The sequence below is a fragment of the Phycodurus eques genome, chromosome 16, assembly GCF_024500275.1.
Source record: "Phycodurus eques isolate BA_2022a chromosome 16, UOR_Pequ_1.1, whole genome shotgun sequence".
In the NCBI taxonomy this organism is placed as follows: domain Eukaryota; kingdom Metazoa; phylum Chordata; class Actinopteri; order Syngnathiformes; family Syngnathidae; genus Phycodurus; species Phycodurus eques.
The window spans coordinates 23,599,948-23,616,690 of NC_084540.1; the positions used below are offsets into that span (position 1 = coordinate 23,599,948).

A 16,743-nucleotide genomic window follows, 5' to 3' on the forward strand; every position below is an offset into this window, starting at 1 on the left:
ACTGTAAATATTCTCCGATTTCTGTCATCGTCCATGACAGCAGACTGATTCTTTGTTTTTTTAAAGACATCTGCTTTTACTTTGGAAAACAATTTTCGGATGGATGTTACAGCGCAAACCAATAACCAAATCAATTTGTTAGCGCAACTTCTGCAATGTCAATTTGAAATGTTTTTTTTTTTTTTTTTTTTAAATCAGATTCATCAATTGAAAAAAATAAAAGATGATGAAAAGAATTGTTAGTTGCAGCCCTACATTACACAATAGAAGAACATTTCATGGAACAATTTTTGATGATTATTTTGGGGGGCGTTGCCGCCACAGCACATGCCGAAAACTGCAACTGCGGACAAAGTACCTAAGTTTGTATTCATTTTGGGAAACGCACTCGTCTTAAAACAGTACATTGTGATTCTAATGTATTTATTAGTTGAATAGTTCAAACAAAAGGTCCACCAGATGGCATTCATCTGGTACGTTGCAATTATGGGAGAGCAAAGACGTTATTAACGGTGCCAGAGGACGGTTCCAAAACTAGTTTTCATTTCATGACGCGACTATCTAAGGACCGGAACGACCGCGAACGCAGAATCGTTCGTCATTCCCGACACCAGAATGACTAGAAAGGGATTTTCAGCGGCCATTTACGGGAACGAGCTCGGTCCGCTTTGTCCAAGTCCTTATGTAGCGCGCAGGGGATGATCGTGAACACGAGACTTGCGGTCGCAGCTGCCGTCGGTGGAGTTTTATCGGCGTCAGGCGAGGATGACGAGGGGCACCTCTTTGTCTCCCGTGCCGAGCAGCGGGAACATCTGCTCGGTGAACTCGCCGCAGTGGAAGCTGAACATCTCGGAACCCGACTTGACGTTGTAGAACGACACTTGGCCCGCCTCCACGTCTAGGAACACGCCCACCTGACGTAGCTTGGGCGGAGCCTTCACCTGGTGAGGGAAAACCCACAAAGAGTCAAGGCCACTTCATGGCCAGGATACATCCCAGACCCGAAAAGCGTCTAAAGTTGGACTCCTCCCACGCGCCGTGGGAGGAGTCCAGTCGTGGGAGGAGTCCAGTCCTTTCCCACACGCGAGGGCACGCCAGCAAGTCGAGTCATCTTTCTCGGTTCCGGACCTCTCCCGCAATAGGCGAAATCCACGAAGTAGCGGCCCCGTTATTTATACCTATTTTAGAGCTGGATGAAGCTCCCCAGACCCTTAATCTTCCACTCTCGCCCATTAACTTCTACCATGCTCTGAAACACCTTTTAAATACTTAAACCTATAGTAATGTATACTATGTACACTTTATCGCTTATGTCTTTTACCTTTTACCTCATTTAAATCCCAGCCCTTTTTCAAGAGAACCCCCCTCAGTACCAGCCATTTTGACCAATCTTTCAAGGCACGCAGAATATTGTTTTCTATGGCTATATAAACATGGCACACACCAAAAGAAAGATTAGACTTCCATCTTTCAAACAAAAAGTTTGTTTCTACCTTTTTCAGTTCTTTAGTAATTAGCGGTTGAACATGGGTAAATTATACCAAAATTCTAAGTTGTATGATGCACCGCTGCCATCGAGTGTCCGTTTTTACTGGCATTAAAATTGCTCTCAGGCCTAATCCTACGGTGAGGAGTGACGTCAGCCCCCTCTGAAGCCTATGGCGCAAAAAAACTACGCCTTTGGGATGAGGTGATCAAGTTTTAAAAGACGTAAAACTACGTTTTTGGCATTAAATGGGTTCATGATTATTTTTTTTTAATTTTTTTTATTCAGGCAGGTTCCGACATTAATTGGCCCGGCGGGCAGGGACCACGACGCCGCTGCGTCGGGCCACTGCCTACGTACAGACACTTGGCCCGCTCGGGCCAGTACAAATTGATAAGTCACCGAAAATGGTCTAAAACTGCATGTCCAGTGTCGGTCCGAAATTCTTCATCACCAAAACACCGCCTAACTGGATAAAAACGCCCAAATTCAGGTTAGCCTCAAGACGGTCGCCGAAGCTAACACGGCTAGCCACATACAGAAGATCGTACTTTGCAGCCTGTAGAATGTTCATCTGCCCTCCCCGAGTGTGCTTTAAACTGCTCATTGACCTAACCCTGCATCTTCTTCCCTTCTTACAACTTGGACTTTACTGTAAAACTAAGTGCACAAAAAGAAGTCTTACCCTCATTTTTTTAAATATATATATACACACACACACACACACACACACACACACACAGTTTTAGAAATCACCCGCTTAATAGTAACAGTCAATTAAAATACCAATTGATGGGCTTACTAATATTAGCATTTGGTCAGGGGAGGGATTTACCTTCAAATAACGAATATTCACACACAAAGGCCGTAGTAACATACAGACAACAATAGTATAACAATACTCACAAGCATATATTCTTCCTAACCTGTGGAAAACATGTTTATTAACGTTATATTGTGCAACTTTCTTCTTGTACTCTTTTTTAGCTTCCAGTAAACGAGTAGCTCCATGCAAGCGTCGCACCACGCTGCCCCCAAGAGGCCAAGGCGCACACAGCAGGAACAACAGATGCGCTCATTGACTGTGACATGAAATCAGATTGACTACACTTTTCCTGGTTTCGATCAATGAGGATTACCAAAATTATTTCTATTTGATAAATGTCAGAATAATGACAGGATATTGAAGACAACTATAATAAACTAAGACATTACAGTCATGGTTAAAAGCGTTGGCACATTTGTTTGTTTTTGAACTTTCCATTATTTTAATATATTATTTTACTTGTTAGCGGCACGGTGTACGACTGGTTCGCACATCTGCCTCACAGTTCTGGGGACCCGGGTTCAATCCCCGTCCCCCCCTGTGTGGAGTGTGCGTGTTGTCCCCGTGCCTGCGTGGCTTTTCTCCGGGCGCGCCGCTTTCCTCCCGCATCCCAAAAACATGCATGAATTAGAGACTCTAAATTGCCCGTAGGTGTGACTGTGAGTGCCCCGCGATGGGCTGGCGACCGGTTCAGGGTGTACCCCGCCTCCCGCCCGAAGTCGGCTGGGATGGGCTCCAGCAGCCCGCGACCCGCGTGAGGAGCAGCGGTAAAGAAAATGGATGGATGGATTTTACTTGTTACCAATTTATTTTCGGGTTGCTCGTTTAAGTTCTATTTCAGTTTAAGTTGAGCGTTAGGGTTAGTTAATCATGATTTCACTAACAATCAAAACAATGGTAATTATTTTTTTTTTCCCATAATGGCCCAGCCCTAGTGTAGTGTCAGATCATATAGCCATTAGCACTCACCATAAATACATACAAAATTTACAACTAATCTATATGATCCATAAAATCTCAGTCACTGATTATCGGTTCCGGAATCGGCAGCATCAAACCCGGATCGGTACACCGCTAATTATACATAGTGTGGACAATATCAAGACAAGATAAAGCATTGTTGCAAAGTCAGTGCAGAGTAAATATTTGAATAATTTTGTAATTGATTTCTTTTTCTTTAAAGCGTTATTATTAATTGATGCAACCGCAATGCCTTGATTTCCGTTAGGTTAGTACAGAATCATTGCCATAAATACGACTGCACCAAGTAGTTCTTAAATAATACACTATAAAGACACTAAATACGAAAAGATCACTAAAACTTAACATGAATATACGGGGAAACCACAACTTGGCTCAAAAAGGCTGAATGTCGGACCCGGTTATTTGTTAACATTTTTTTTAACCGTTTTAATGTTTTAAACGAGGAAGCATTTATTTTAGCACCCAAAAGAAAGCACAATATACTTTGAACCTTATGGGTTACCCCGTTCTCAGGTGACGTATGCAGCGGCGTGCTAATTCATTTGCACTCAGTTCCAGATGTTGCCTGTGGGCTGTGTATTATTTATCTCCAGAAAGGTATTCATTTTGCTCTTCAAAGTTGGTGACCGTCTGCTATAACGCTCTATTGCATGAAGCAATAACTTATTTGAGACTTTTGTGACGCCACGTCACGGTAGTTTGGCAATTAGCAGGTCTTCCCCCTTTCTCCTGTTAATTACTCCTCGAGCTCCCTCGGCGAGAACGATACTTGATACTTGTGTAGCTTATTCGCCGCAACGGAGGAGATGATTAGTAACCTTTGCCACGTCGAGAGCGGACGCCGAGCCAACGTTGGGTAGCATAAAATAGTGCGTGCCAAACATTGCCCAATACAAACAGTGGAAAGCAGGGGCGTTGGGCGACACCGCTCAATGTGGACACGCCGTTTTGTTTTGTTTTACAATTAAGCCTTTTTTCATTGAATTAATTTTGGACATTTGTACTGGCCAACGTCTGAAGCGTCTCGGTGGCCCGACACAGGGGAGGCTGGACTTTTTTTTTTTTTTTCCCCCCTCAATATCCCGAACGGTCGGTGTTACGGCCGGAACGAAGCAGCGATCTGCGTTTTCCGGAACGAAATCCGGACGATCCGCAACTTTTGACAGCTCTGCGAAAGGAGGCGGGACCTTGGTGAGCGGCGGTGCGGTGAGCGCTCGCAGTTGGCTGCCGCTCCACCAGAGGGCGAAATATCCATTAGCGGGGCTCATGTCGAAGAGACCCTTCCTCTGCGCCGACTCGCTCGCCACGCCCAACTTCCAGTCCTTGTTCTCGCCCACCAGCACCTGCGCGTGCACAAACACACACACACACACGGTCACAGGAACGCGGTCACAAAACACACGCGGCGAGACGGACCTCCCAGTAGTGCCGTCCGGCGGCGTAGCCGTCCTTGCCGCTGACGCACGACCACACGTCGAATCGCTGCTGACTGTTGCGATAAAACTGCAGCTTTTCGCCGCGCTTGACCTGCTTCCTGTCGTCCGATAGGATAAGGAAGGGGTACGCCGTCACCGGGTTCAAGGTCACGTCCTCTGAACGAGCCAACGAGAGCGCAGCGTGCCGTTAACTTGCCAATGTTAGCGTATTTCTAACAATGTCGTCAAAGGTCCTCCTCACCCATGTACACGCGAGCCTTCTTGTGACCTGTGTGACCCCGACACAACACAAACGCACTTTCAGTTGTTGAATCGAATTCATTTGAAGTCGATGCGTGATGTACGCACCTGACACCGGCTTCAACTTCTTCAGGTCTGAAAGAAAACACGTAGCCACAGTCAGTCTGACTTTCACAATAAAAGCCACGCTTAGGAGATTAGAACTACGGCCCGACCGATTAATCGGCCGGCCGATTTTATGGCCCAATATTAGCCCTTTTCAAACACGCAAAATTCAATATTTTTATTTATTTATTATTATTATTATTATTTTTTTTTTAAACATTACCACCCATGATAAGGATAATGACCGAAAAAAAGAAAAAAACATTCTAACATTCTCATCTAATTCCTCCATTCAGAAATCTTGTGTGAAGAAGATGGTGATGATGATGCTGCTGGGACCCCACCTCTGAGCGGCCACTGGCTCCTCCTCAGGCTGCTGCTACTTCCTGCCAGGCTGAGCATGCTCTCCGCCACCATCATCTGGTCACCCGACGACACTGCAACACACAGCAGGTGAGCGGGCGGAGCCGAGACGGTGGCCGGCCAATCGCGGCGCCGCTCACCGGAAGCCACCGACCCCCTGGCGCCGCCGCCCGACCTGGCGTCCTCCAGCTTGTCCCGAACCTCGGCCAGCGCCGCCTTGACGCCGCCCAGGCGGAAGCGGAGGTCCAGGTCCAGGTCGTCCACGTTGACGGGCTGATCCGAGCCCGGCGGCAACGTCGCCTCCGAAAAGCTCTGAGTGCAAAGGTCAAAGGTCAGCTACGGCGGACGACTCAATGTCAGTTTTCATCTGACCTGCAGGAACCCGATGTGGTCTTGACTGACAGCCTGCGCCTCCAGCTCCGCCCGTCTGTCCGTCAACTGCGCGAGCTCCGCCTCCAGGAGGCTCGCTTGCCCCTCCCCCCGTGACAGGACCGCTCCCATCTGCTGCTGGACTCCGCCCAGCACCTGGGCACGCAGGCGGGCCAGCGAAGCGGTCGCGTCGTCCAGCAGCGTTTCCACTTCGCTGCGCTCTCGCTCGCCGTAACTCTAATGTTAGCATGTTAGCACATTAGCTCGTAGCGTGAGCGAGCGAACAAAGATTCCGACCTTGACGCCGTCCAGCTTCCTGTTCAGCTCGGCCAGGATCATCTCCTTGTCCTTCATCCGGTTCAAGATCTCCTGCTCTGTCCTCGCCACGTGCTTCTACACACACGCGTGCACACGACAAATTGTTACAGGAAACAGGAAGTGAGTGTGCAAGCCTGCGTGCTACCTGTTTGCTGAGTCGTTCTGTCTGGACTGACACGGTCTTGTGAGTTCTGTGTTCCTCCAGCACACAGATGGCACAAATGCAATGCTGACACGTCCGACAGAACACCTGAACGTGAATGCACCACAACACATTTCTTCATCATCATCATCACGCATGTTCACATACCATTACGTATGATGGTTTATGTTCCCACATGTGAACATATGAATATGTGCACGGCATGGCGGTTGCGGAGTCTGTCCTCTCACCTCCAGTAGGCGGCGGTGTAGAGCGCAGGTGCGTCCCCGGAGTGCCTGCTGCGGGTCCATGAGAGGATGTTTGGCGTAGAACGGCGTGTTGTGATGTGGTTGGACGTGTTCATCGCAGTACGCCGCCGTGCACGTCAGGCACGAGCTGACGGCCGGCCGCTTCACGCCCGTGCACACGTCGCACCAAACCGCGTCCTCGTCGGGCGCCATCACAAACGGGTTGCCGGCGTTGGCCGGCGCACTGGACGCGGCAGCGCCGTAGCGAGAAACTTTGTAATTCTCAGTGATGACGGCAAAAACTTTGTTGATGCTCAGTTGAGGGCGCTCGTCAAACGCGTGTTTGCACAGCGGACACGTGCACGTCGGCGTCGACGCCCAGTAGCCGCCGATACACGCCTGAAAACAGGCGGCACGTACGCACTTGTTATCGCAACAATAATGTCACTCACTTATGCTATGCTAACAAAACAATCATGTGACACTGATGCTAAGCTATCATGCCAACTAAGACAGTGGTTCTCAAACTTTTGACATCAAGGACCACCTAGAAAAAAAACAGCTGTATTCCATTTTTTCCATGTGGAAAAGCAAAAATCTGCCAATAATTGACGGCCATTAAAACTGCATTGAATTTTTATTTTTTTAACTCCCCCAAGACAATCATGAATAAGCAGCGATATACCGCCTAAAAAAAACAGGGGTTGGTCACCCACCCACAAAATAATAATAATCTGCTGTTCCACCATCAGGACCAACATTAAAATGTAGCATCATAGTAGATAGTAGTGTTATTCAAAAACAAAGCAGTGTTGACTCCTCAATAGTGATTTTTTAAAATAATAATATAGTTACAAAAGATTCAACACAAAAATATTATACTTAAAAGTAAAATGCAACGTAACATACTGGATTAAAACCAGTTTAAACCACTAACGTATTTATAACGTACATATGAACATATAATTCAGTGATTTTTTTCTCCCACATAACCCAAGAGGGAGCCCTCGTACCACTAGTGGTGCACACACGACACTTAAAAATCAATTAACTTAATCGTGTTACACATTGATGTTAAGTTAGCATGCTAACAAAACAGTCATTTAGCACACTGCTACTAGGCTAGCATGCTAACCAAACAATCATGTGACACACTGCTGCTATGTTAGCACACTAAACAAACAGTCATAGAACACCTGATGCTAGGCTAGTATGCTAACTAACCAATGTAACCCACTGGTGTTTAGCAGCTGGGATGCTAACGAAGGCGTGTTGTTGGCATGTACCTGGCAGAAGTTGTGGCCGCACGGTGTGGAGACAGGGTCCGTGAAGAGGTCCAGACAGATAGAGCAGGTGAGTTCCTGCTCCGTAAACAGATCAGGTGCAGCCACTTCTGCCATCTTGTTTCCTGCTGCAAAGAACGCAGCTCAACGTCAAGGTTAGCGTTAGCTCGAAAAGTCCACTTTAGCGGAAGAACAGGCGAATCAGGAAGTGGGGGGAAAAAAAATACAGGTGCAACAGCAAGTGCCTCAAAGGCAACGCCCAATTCCAAGACGCTCATGGACAAACAGGAAAACGCCTACTTCCTGTCACGTGGCCGCCAACTTGGAGGACTGCCACTCTAATTGGGAGCAGGTGTGCCAAGTGGGCAGAGCTACAAAGCACCACAAATTTAGACACACACACACACACACACACACACACTTTCATAACCGGTCAGTCCACTGATTACGTCACGTGGGCGGGGCTGAGCGTTGAAGAGACCTGTCAATCAAAGCAGAAAGCTAACTCATGACCTTTCACCTGTCCGTTTGTTCTCTGCCGCCCCCTGCTGCTGTATTGTGGCTCACATGCTATACCTGCTAGCATCCAACTTCATATCTTTCCCAGCCATGACCACGTGTTCCTCTCAAAATAAAACTATTGATTCACTCATGCATGTTGTTTTCACAATATTCAATGCATACGTTCAGCTGTTCCTTTAAAAATAAAAAGGCCCTCTCTGGCGTTCACTCATTTGTTTGCGCATGTTCCTTTCAACATAAAATGACCAGTTCTATTCAAAATAAAAGCGCTGCAACTCCTCCACTCGCAGTCATTCTCAATTCATGGCAGATAATTTTTATTTTTTCTGTTCTTGGTAAAGTTGGTCAACCTCAGTAACTTTGAACGTTGACTTCCTCGCCAATGGAGTGGCTTCTCTTCTTTTTCAGCGACTCTTAACTCATCCAAGCTAGCGTTAATGAGCTGAACAAGTACAGTGATTATTTCTTCCGGTTCGTCACCGGAAGCGCTTTCCACATTGCTGCTGCGCTCGCTTTTCTTGCCGGCTGGGGATGTACTTGCTACCTCACGGAATTCATCTTCATCCATGAGGATGTTGCGGCTAGCATTAGCTTGTTTGGCTAACACAGCTTGGTTGCAAGCCATACCGTTCCGTGTTTTCTTGCGGCCAAACTCGACATTCTCTTCGCTTGTTTTCTCAAACTCTGAGAGCTCTCGTTCGAAACAATTATTATTCACAGTGAGGCGTTCTGTGTTCAGTCACCATCAAAAAATAGCGCTGAGAGCAGCGCTCGCTTGAATGAATGTGAATGTACACGGCGCTGCTGTTCCTTTCAAAATAAAACGCACTGGGTGACTTTGGTTTGCACGCGTTCCTTTCAACTTTAAATCACGTTAGTTCTATTTACTTTCTTTCCAAATAAAAGTACTTCTAAAATCGCTTTTCTTTCCAAAGTAACGCTCCTCCACCCGAAGTCACTCTCAAATCATGTCACCATTAGCGTAGTTGTTCCTTTCGAAATAAAGTGATGTTGAGGCGTAGAGTCAACAGTTCGACACGGGGGAGCAAAAAGCATTCAGAGGTTGGAAAGTGTTTTAAAAAGTTTTTTTACCTGCTTCTTCTCGTCACCTGTGTTTCTGCTCAGCCTGAATCGCAAGTTTCACTGTGACGTCACCAGGGCGTGGCCTCGCCAAAGCGGTCAGGGCACATGTTTGCGTCGACGTCATCACAACCACGTTGTTTGCGACACTCGGCTGAGTTCACACATTACACATAAACGACTTTGTTTATACTGCACGGGATCATTTTCAAGCACTTTTCATTTGAAAGTTCTACTGAGACGAAAGCAGTAAAACCAGATCGAAAAAGGCAAGAAAATCAATTGCTAATATAAGTACAGTATATGTCTATAAATATATAATTCCACAGTTTGACCTTGAATTCCAAGTTGAATTTGTTCCGTGAGCGCCAGTTTGTCACGTTGGAGAAAAGCTGAAAATGCGTGTGTGACTGCGGTCTCCTTGCCCATATGCCAGGGCATCACACTTCCGCCATTGTTTGTTTTTTTTCCACTTCACTCGAGCGCTGGGGTATTTGAAGCTCGCTCATAGCTCAAATTTTGGCTCACAGCGCAAAGCAGAAAAATTGATGACTCATAACTCCAAAAACTGCTAAGTTGGAGCTCCCAAAATCAGAATCCTCCTGATTTGCCAAGCATGTCAAAAACACAAGGAATTTGTGTTGCTGTAGTACGACAATAGATGGCCATTTATTTTTTTGAGACATGAAAACACACTACGGAGAGTCACTTAGCCTCCAGCAATTTGATGGCAAGAGCGAAGAAGCTGTCGGAATGTCGACTAGTTTTAGTTTGCATCATTGTTGGCTCGCGCCGACCTGAGGGAAGGAGCCGCAAGAGGCGCTGAGCGGGATGCGGGGGCTCCGAGGGGATTTTGCACCCTCTTGTCTTTGTTCCGGCAACCTGCAAGTCCTCAAGGGCGGCTAGGCGGGTACCGACGATTTTTCCGGCAGTCCCGATTGTCCGTTGCAGTCGGAGTTTGTCCTATTTTGTGGCAGCGCCAAACCAGACCGTGATGGACGAACACAGGACCGATTCGAGGAAGGCTGTGTAGAACGGCCGATATAAATACATTTATACGTACATTCGTGTATGTATACACGTACGCATCTTTATTTGGTCGGCGGCACCTCGGTGACTCGGACTGACGTCCCGTCGCCGGCGTGATCGCCGCACTTCAACAACACGCTAAGCAGGAGGAGCTAAGCTACACTAGGCTAAGCTAGCAGTCGGAATCAAACGACCAGAAGACCAAGAAAGGATACGAAAGTTTATTTCCTGATTAGGAAAACAAAACAAATGCGCACACGTCACACACACGCTTGGATGGCTTTGCACACAAGTGACTCCGGCCGTGACTGCGCCCTCTTCTTCATCTTCAGAAGCTCCTGTAGTGCAGCAGCCTGCACACACACATGCACGCGCGCAAGCACAAGGACAGGCGAATCAGTGACACGACTCATTGTTCAAAGGAGACATGCACATTTCCATTTTCATACGGGACAATCTAAAAGGCTTCCCGTAAAAAAGGTCGCTCGATGTCCCAAAGCTGCGATCAATTGTTACCAACATTTATGTGGACATCTTAACTCGTGCCCACTTCAACTTGTGAAAATATCAAATCGATAACCCCAATATTACTGATTTTGGCCACGTTACGCCTTTTCCTCTCCATAGGCGCTCACTATAAAGAAAAAGCTTAATGCTGCTTAATGAGGAAAAGGCGTAACAAAATCCATATTGGCGATTTGATATTTTCAGAAGTTAAAGTGAGCATGAGTTGAGATGTCCGCATCAATTTTGGTGACGACATTGAGAACTGCTATGTTTTTTTAGACTGTCCCTTTTCATGTCGCTTGAATTCTCATCACTACGACGCATATCAACAGATGTTTTGTACACTGTACATATTGGTTGTCTTGTAATTGGTCCATGTTATTATATCATATATCACAGTCAATAATGTTCTACTTCCCACTTAGCACTAGTTTTATACGAACATGAAACATCTAATCTGTTTTTTCTTTTGAAGATTAGATATCAATTTATTTTGATCCCTCCTCTATGCTTCTTATTTTTTTTTTTTTTTTATTAATGCGTTTTTATGTCAATGTATCCATTTAATAAAGTTCGCAACTCGTGTTCTTTGAGAGCCGCACTTCTGATTGGCTGTCTGACCTGAAGAGGGGGGCGTGTCCCTTGTTGTTGGCCAATGAGAAGAAACCGCTGTGGGGCGAGAAGTCAAGACAGGAAGCTCGATAGACAAACTTCCTCTTGGACGCGGGAAAGTTGGAGAAGACGCTCAGGCTGGGCACGTGAACCTGATGACATCATCGTTTATCATCACCATCGCCATCATCACCATCATCCTATTTGTCCCTCACCAGTCTGACGGCCTCGTCTTGGTGTCGCGAGGCGATGGCCAGGATCTCCGCGCTGGGGTTAAAGGTGAGCGCGGTGGCGGGGGTCAGCAGGTTCATGATGGCCTTCAGAGGCTTGGGATTGGCCGAGTTAACGCACGCGTCCTGCGAGTACACATTGACCACGCCCGCCTGTGAGCTGAAACGGGAAAATAACACGGTGTGATATAAAGTGGTGATGTGGCACGATGTCACATGATGTGATGCAAGGTGACATATGACGTAATGTGACGTCACATTACGTGACATGACAGGATGATGTAATCTGACGACGTTATGTAATGTGACGTGACATGTTACATAATGTGACGACGTGCTGTAATATGAAGTGACGTTACATAACGGGACGTGACATGATACGCAATGTAACGACGTGACGTAACGTGATGTGACATAACATGTTACGAAATGTGACGTGCCATGACGTTATGTAACGTGACGACATGTTACGTAAATTTGACGACATGTAATGTGACGTGGCGACAGCGGGTGTGGACAAAAGTGCGTGCGCACCTTACCCGCACGCCAGGTAGCGCCCGTCGGGGGACGCCGCAATGGCCGTGCCGGTGACGCAGCCGTCGTCGGCGAACTTGCTGACGCAGCGACTGCTGCGCACGTCCCACACGTACACCTCACCGTCCTCTGCGTGAGGTCAGCGCCGCAATGTCATTATTCGCTCACACGAGCCGCATGGTGATGATGTCATTGATGATGACACCGGGTCATATGATCAACTTGCCTGAGTTGGCAAAGACTTTGCTCCCGTCACCGCTAAGAGCCACGCCCACCACCTCGCCATTCATCTTCATGCTGCCAACCACCTCCTTGGTCTGAACACACACGCGTGCACACACATAAGCTTTCATCAGCAACGTTGCCGTCATTGTGAAAGTTTAACAAGAAGCGTTTTTGCGCACACCTTGAGCGTGAGCATGTGCAGGTATCCTCGACTTCCCGTCAGCAACAGAGCGCCCCCATCAGGGCACACGCAGAACTCCTTCACTCGGGCCTCGTGCAGCCCTGAACACACGCCGGCGCACACGTGAGTGCGTGCGATTGCTGACGATGCGACTGCGCGTACCTCTGACGTGTTGCACGGGGGTGACGCATCCTTCTATCATGTCGTACACGTAGAACATTTTGTTATTCAGGCTGGTGGCGATGATGGCGTCGCCGTGGAAACTGAAGCTGGCTTTGTGGATGGGGAAACGCTCCAGGTGGACGCTCTGGATCTTGGCGTTGGTTTGACCGTCCACCTGCGGCGCAGAGGGACACACACGCGCGGCACTCCCATTAGCGATGTCGCGATTGGGCGGTCGGGAACGATTAACGATTGGGAACGCGACTGCCCACTCGCTTCAAAGGATTTTCTAGGTCCTCTATATGAAAACGGCGATATAACGGTTGAGGTGTCGCCACCTACTGACCTGGAAGATTGACAGCGAGCAGTCCAGGCCGGCCGTTAAGAGCACCTGAGCCGACGGGTGGAAGCGCACGGACGTCAGACGATCGGAAGATGGCTGCGCGGCGTTGGCGTGGAGACACCGCTTCATCTAGCGCACAGTGACCACAGGGCGTCAAGGCTCGTGACGCCATAACGACCACTCCGTCGACCACCCCATGACAACCGCAACATCAACGTAGCGGGTCATCACGACTGACAAAAAATGCGGTCGTCGCGACGACCATAACACGGCGACCGTATCTGGCAAATACGACGTGTACGGTTGCCATAACTATGTGTCAACACACCTGTTGCTATGGCAACCCAAACACACGTGCGCACGTACGGGTCACCGCGGTGAACACAGCTAGACATGCTTGTTGTCATGGCAACATCAACACTAATCGTCACGACGACAAACATGAATATATCTCGCCGTCAGGACAAAATGCATGTACAGTTGTCATGACAACCACTTGAACACGACTCATCGTTACGGACACAAAGTCGATGGATCTGGGCGTCATGACAACCGTACATCAACACAACTGTTACTGACCAGACGCACTGATCTGGTTGTCATGACAAGAAAACACGAATGGTTGCCGTGACGACCATGCAGCGACACACCTGTCACCATGACAACCAGAACACATGCATGGTTACCTTGACAGCAAGAACAAGCGTGTTGATGTCATCATGACGACAAGCACGTCGAGCTGCCCTCATCGTGGCATTACTGTCTTGACTTGACCAAAACCGTGCATGGTTGTCATGACAACCACAAGGTTAACACGTCCGTCATCGTGAGAGATACCTCGTCGATGCATCTGGTCGCCGTGAGAACCAGAACACACGTACAGTCGCCGCGACGAGCGCATTGTTAATGGACCCGTCGCCATGGCGACCATACGCGGTCGTTGCCGAGCGATCGCTACGCGTGTCGCCGCGACGACCGCAACAAACCGCAACGTGTCCGGTCGCTATGACGACAACCATCAGAGCTGGCAGCGGGCAGGGCTAGCACGCAAAGACGATGCACGCGCGCGTGACCCGCGTGTGACCGTGAGCACTGACCCTGAGGATGCCGCTGGACAAAATGTCCGAAGATGCCACGAAGTTTCCCGTCCTCCTCAGAAGGTCGTCGTCGTCGTCGTCTTCCTCCTCGTCATCATCATCGTCATCTACACACACACACACACACACGAGCAGCCAATTGGATGCAAGTATGTCAACTTGTACTTTGCGAGTACAACATGAGAGTACTTCCTGGACCACGTTCCGGTTGTTTTGTTTTCACCTTTCGTCAACTTCCTGCCGCCGCTGACAGCCCAGGCTGGAGCTCCGCCCATCGACTTCTGGAAACTGACGCACACGCGTGCACACGTGCGCTTGAGCGTGATTTGAGTGTGCGCACGTGACAAATGTGTGTGTGCGCGCGCGCGTGTGTACTGACTGGTCTCTCATCCTCTGCTGAAGTTTTTTCTTGCTCATGCTGGACTCGGCGTCTCCTCGCATCAGGTCGCTACGGAAACGATGCTGCATGTCCACTCTGACACACACACACAGACACACACACACACTAACATTAGCTTAGCCTACTACTATCTTTGAATTCTTCTCCTGAAAATATTTTTTATTTTTGTTTGAAATTGCCTCACGGGAAATGTTTGTAGACATGAAAATACAGTTTGCTGCTATTCACAACGTGAATTTAAGAAATAAATGAAATGCGTCATTTTCTCTTGTGTATTCATCACTGCTAATTGAGCTTATCCGAATACTCGATGACTTGATAGAATTATTTGATCAGGCAGATACTCAATGACTAAAATATATTCAATAGCTGCAGCACTACTGGATGCATTTCTCATTTGCGACAGATCTGTTTAACGTCGCTTCCAAATAACTGAGAACGTAGGATGTCGCGCTATATCGTTATTGGGATACAAAACGGGGCCCGTCGCGAAAGTTATTTTTCCATACGGCCCAGCGCGACGCGCACGTGCTTCTCTGCCTCCACTTCAGACGGAGGCGAGCCCGGCTGTCGCCCACCCCCAGCGTTGGTTGGAAACAAAATGGCGGCTAACAGTCAGCTCCAAATGAATGCGGCAAAAAAGAGCCACGGTCTTGATAATAGTGCGTCGGTGCGAGGGGCAGAAGTTAAGAAATGTTCCGCGTATCCCGGTCGAAGCCGGGTACTTGTCGACTATATACAGTCCGACTTGTACTCGCACCTGGACCGCATTTGACCGGAAGGCAGCGCGTCGCTCCATGCAGATCGCGCGCTCGCGGCCCTGCTGCATTTTTGTTGTTAAAACAGTTCGTTTCCATCGAGTACTGTGGACTTAGACATTTTTCAAGTTCATTTCAAGGGCATACAGTGAAAAGCAAATCAGCGAGAGTCAATTGAAAATATAGTTTCATTTGAAAATGGGCGAGGAACACCGACATGTGACTGTAACGGATTGACCCTGGAACAGACCTTTCCTATGTCAGCTGCAATGGGAACAACGAGTACACACACACACACATACTTACTCTTCATCCAGCTCATCATCTTCATCAGTCCAAGCAGCTGCTCGTTTGATTGGCGGAGGACCTAAATGAGCTTGTGTCTCCTCTTCTGATTGGAGGAAAAATTCTTTGGCCGGTTCTTCTTCTTCGTGTGGCAACGCCTCCTCCTTTTCGTCCTCATCCTCTCGCACACACACACACACACACACACACACACGCACGCGCTCCAAATGATTTTTGATATTCATCAGTGCCGCGTGATGACGTCATATGAGAGCGCGTTACCTGCAGAGGCGCGTGTACGTCGCCAAACACGAGCTCCTCCAGCTGTTGCACGGCAGGCTCGTGCGCGCGCAACACCGCCAAACTCTCGACGTTCCTCCGGCGTGCGCGCGCCTCTTCCGTCGGCACGTCCGCGTCCTCCACCAACGAGCGCGCGCTCCTCTTCCTGGCCGCCATGTTTGGATCCGCAAACGAGTCTCGTGTGGTCGACAAACGTCTTGACTTCTTCTTACGCCCTGTCGTCAGGCTGTTAGCGCACGTGGGAACGTGACTTCCGGTGACGTCACCAGGAAAAGGAAGTGAGCCTCAAGGCTGCCTCACAAAATGGAGTCTGCCCCCTTGTGCTCAAAGGCGGAAATGCTTTGCTCACGTTCAACGAGAAGTTACGAAAAGCTTGCTGGAAGCCTTCGCAATTTCACACAATTTGTTAGGCTCTCCGCCACAGGTGTCGAACTGGTGGCCCGGGGCCAGATCCGGCCCGCCACGTCATTTGATGTGGCCCGCGAGAGTGTGCATCGATTTTGTGTTTCTTGCGAAAATACCAAACTTCCAAATTGGCTTCACTTTTAAACATATTGAGATATTGCAAGCCGTTTTGGTTACCAACCCCACTTTAAAAATAACATTGATCCATACTGTAGTTGAGCAAACACTTTTTACTGGCTTTTGATTGCAAAAGTAATGATCCATTAATTTGTG

At 48.3% G+C, this 16,743-nt stretch overlaps 2 protein-coding genes across 4 annotated transcripts; both read right to left on the minus strand.

Moving 5' to 3' along the window:
* Positions 1 to 406: 406 nt before the first annotated feature.
* LOC133414617 (E3 ubiquitin/ISG15 ligase TRIM25) lies at positions 407 to 9,472 on the minus strand. Of its 3 annotated transcripts, none has more exons than XM_061700108.1 (13): positions 9,415 to 9,472; positions 7,804 to 7,928; positions 6,521 to 6,916; positions 6,273 to 6,377; positions 6,107 to 6,202; positions 5,813 to 6,046; positions 5,581 to 5,752; positions 5,422 to 5,514; positions 5,081 to 5,107; positions 4,974 to 5,000; positions 4,713 to 4,888; positions 4,484 to 4,639; positions 407 to 941 (listed from the first exon to the last, which is right to left on the minus strand). In XM_061700108.1, exons 2-13 carry the CDS (start codon positions 7,915 to 7,917, stop codon positions 756 to 758), a joined length of 1,782 nt encoding a protein of 593 aa, XP_061556092.1. In that variant the 5' UTR covers positions 7,918 to 7,928; positions 9,415 to 9,472; the 3' UTR covers positions 407 to 755. The 3 variants fall into 3 exon arrangements, with proteins under 3 accessions (XP_061556092.1, XP_061556093.1, XP_061556091.1); XM_061700109.1 differs by having other exon boundaries at positions 7,804 to 7,925; positions 9,415 to 9,460; XM_061700107.1 differs by lacking the exon at positions 9,415 to 9,472 and having other exon boundaries at positions 7,804 to 8,209.
* A 1,166-nt stretch (positions 9,473 to 10,638) lies between these two features.
* utp18 (UTP18 small subunit processome component) lies at positions 10,639 to 16,326 on the minus strand. Its single transcript, XM_061700111.1, has 13 exons — positions 16,048 to 16,326; positions 15,787 to 15,944; positions 14,702 to 14,797; positions 14,546 to 14,610; positions 14,323 to 14,429; positions 13,229 to 13,354; positions 12,883 to 13,057; positions 12,721 to 12,821; positions 12,541 to 12,631; positions 12,320 to 12,443; positions 11,766 to 11,940; positions 11,560 to 11,702; positions 10,639 to 10,784 (listed from the first exon to the last, which is right to left on the minus strand). The coding sequence occupies exons 1-13, from the start codon at positions 16,219 to 16,221 to the stop codon at positions 10,760 to 10,762; spliced, it is 1,560 nt and encodes a 519-aa protein (XP_061556095.1). The 5' UTR covers positions 16,222 to 16,326; the 3' UTR covers positions 10,639 to 10,759.
* Positions 16,327 to 16,743: the final 417 nt, after the last annotated feature.

Coding starts and splice junctions, on each gene's coding strand:
- LOC133414617 (XM_061700108.1), bottom strand. CDS start 7,917: ATGGCAGAAGTGGCTGCACCTGATCTGTTTACGGAGCAGGAACTCACC. Junction 5,108..5,421: donor GAGCCAGTGGCCGCTCAGAG/GTGGGGTCCCAG, acceptor GTTTTCTTTCAG/ACCTGAAGAAGTTGAAGCCG. Junction 4,889..4,973: donor GAAGGCTCGCGTGTACATGG/GTGAGGAGGACC, acceptor TGGCTCGTTCAG/AGGACGTGACCTTGAACCCG.
- utp18 (XM_061700111.1), bottom strand. CDS start 16,221: ATGGCGGCCAGGAAGAGGAGCGCGCGCTCGTTGGTGGAGGACGCGGAC. Junction 15,945..16,047: donor ACGTACACGCGCCTCTGCAG/GTAACGCGCTCT, acceptor TGTGTGCGAGAG/GATGAGGACGAAAAGGAGGA. Junction 12,822..12,882: donor CCCCGTGCAACACGTCAGAG/GTACGCGCAGTC, acceptor GCGTGTGTTCAG/GGCTGCACGAGGCCCGAGTG.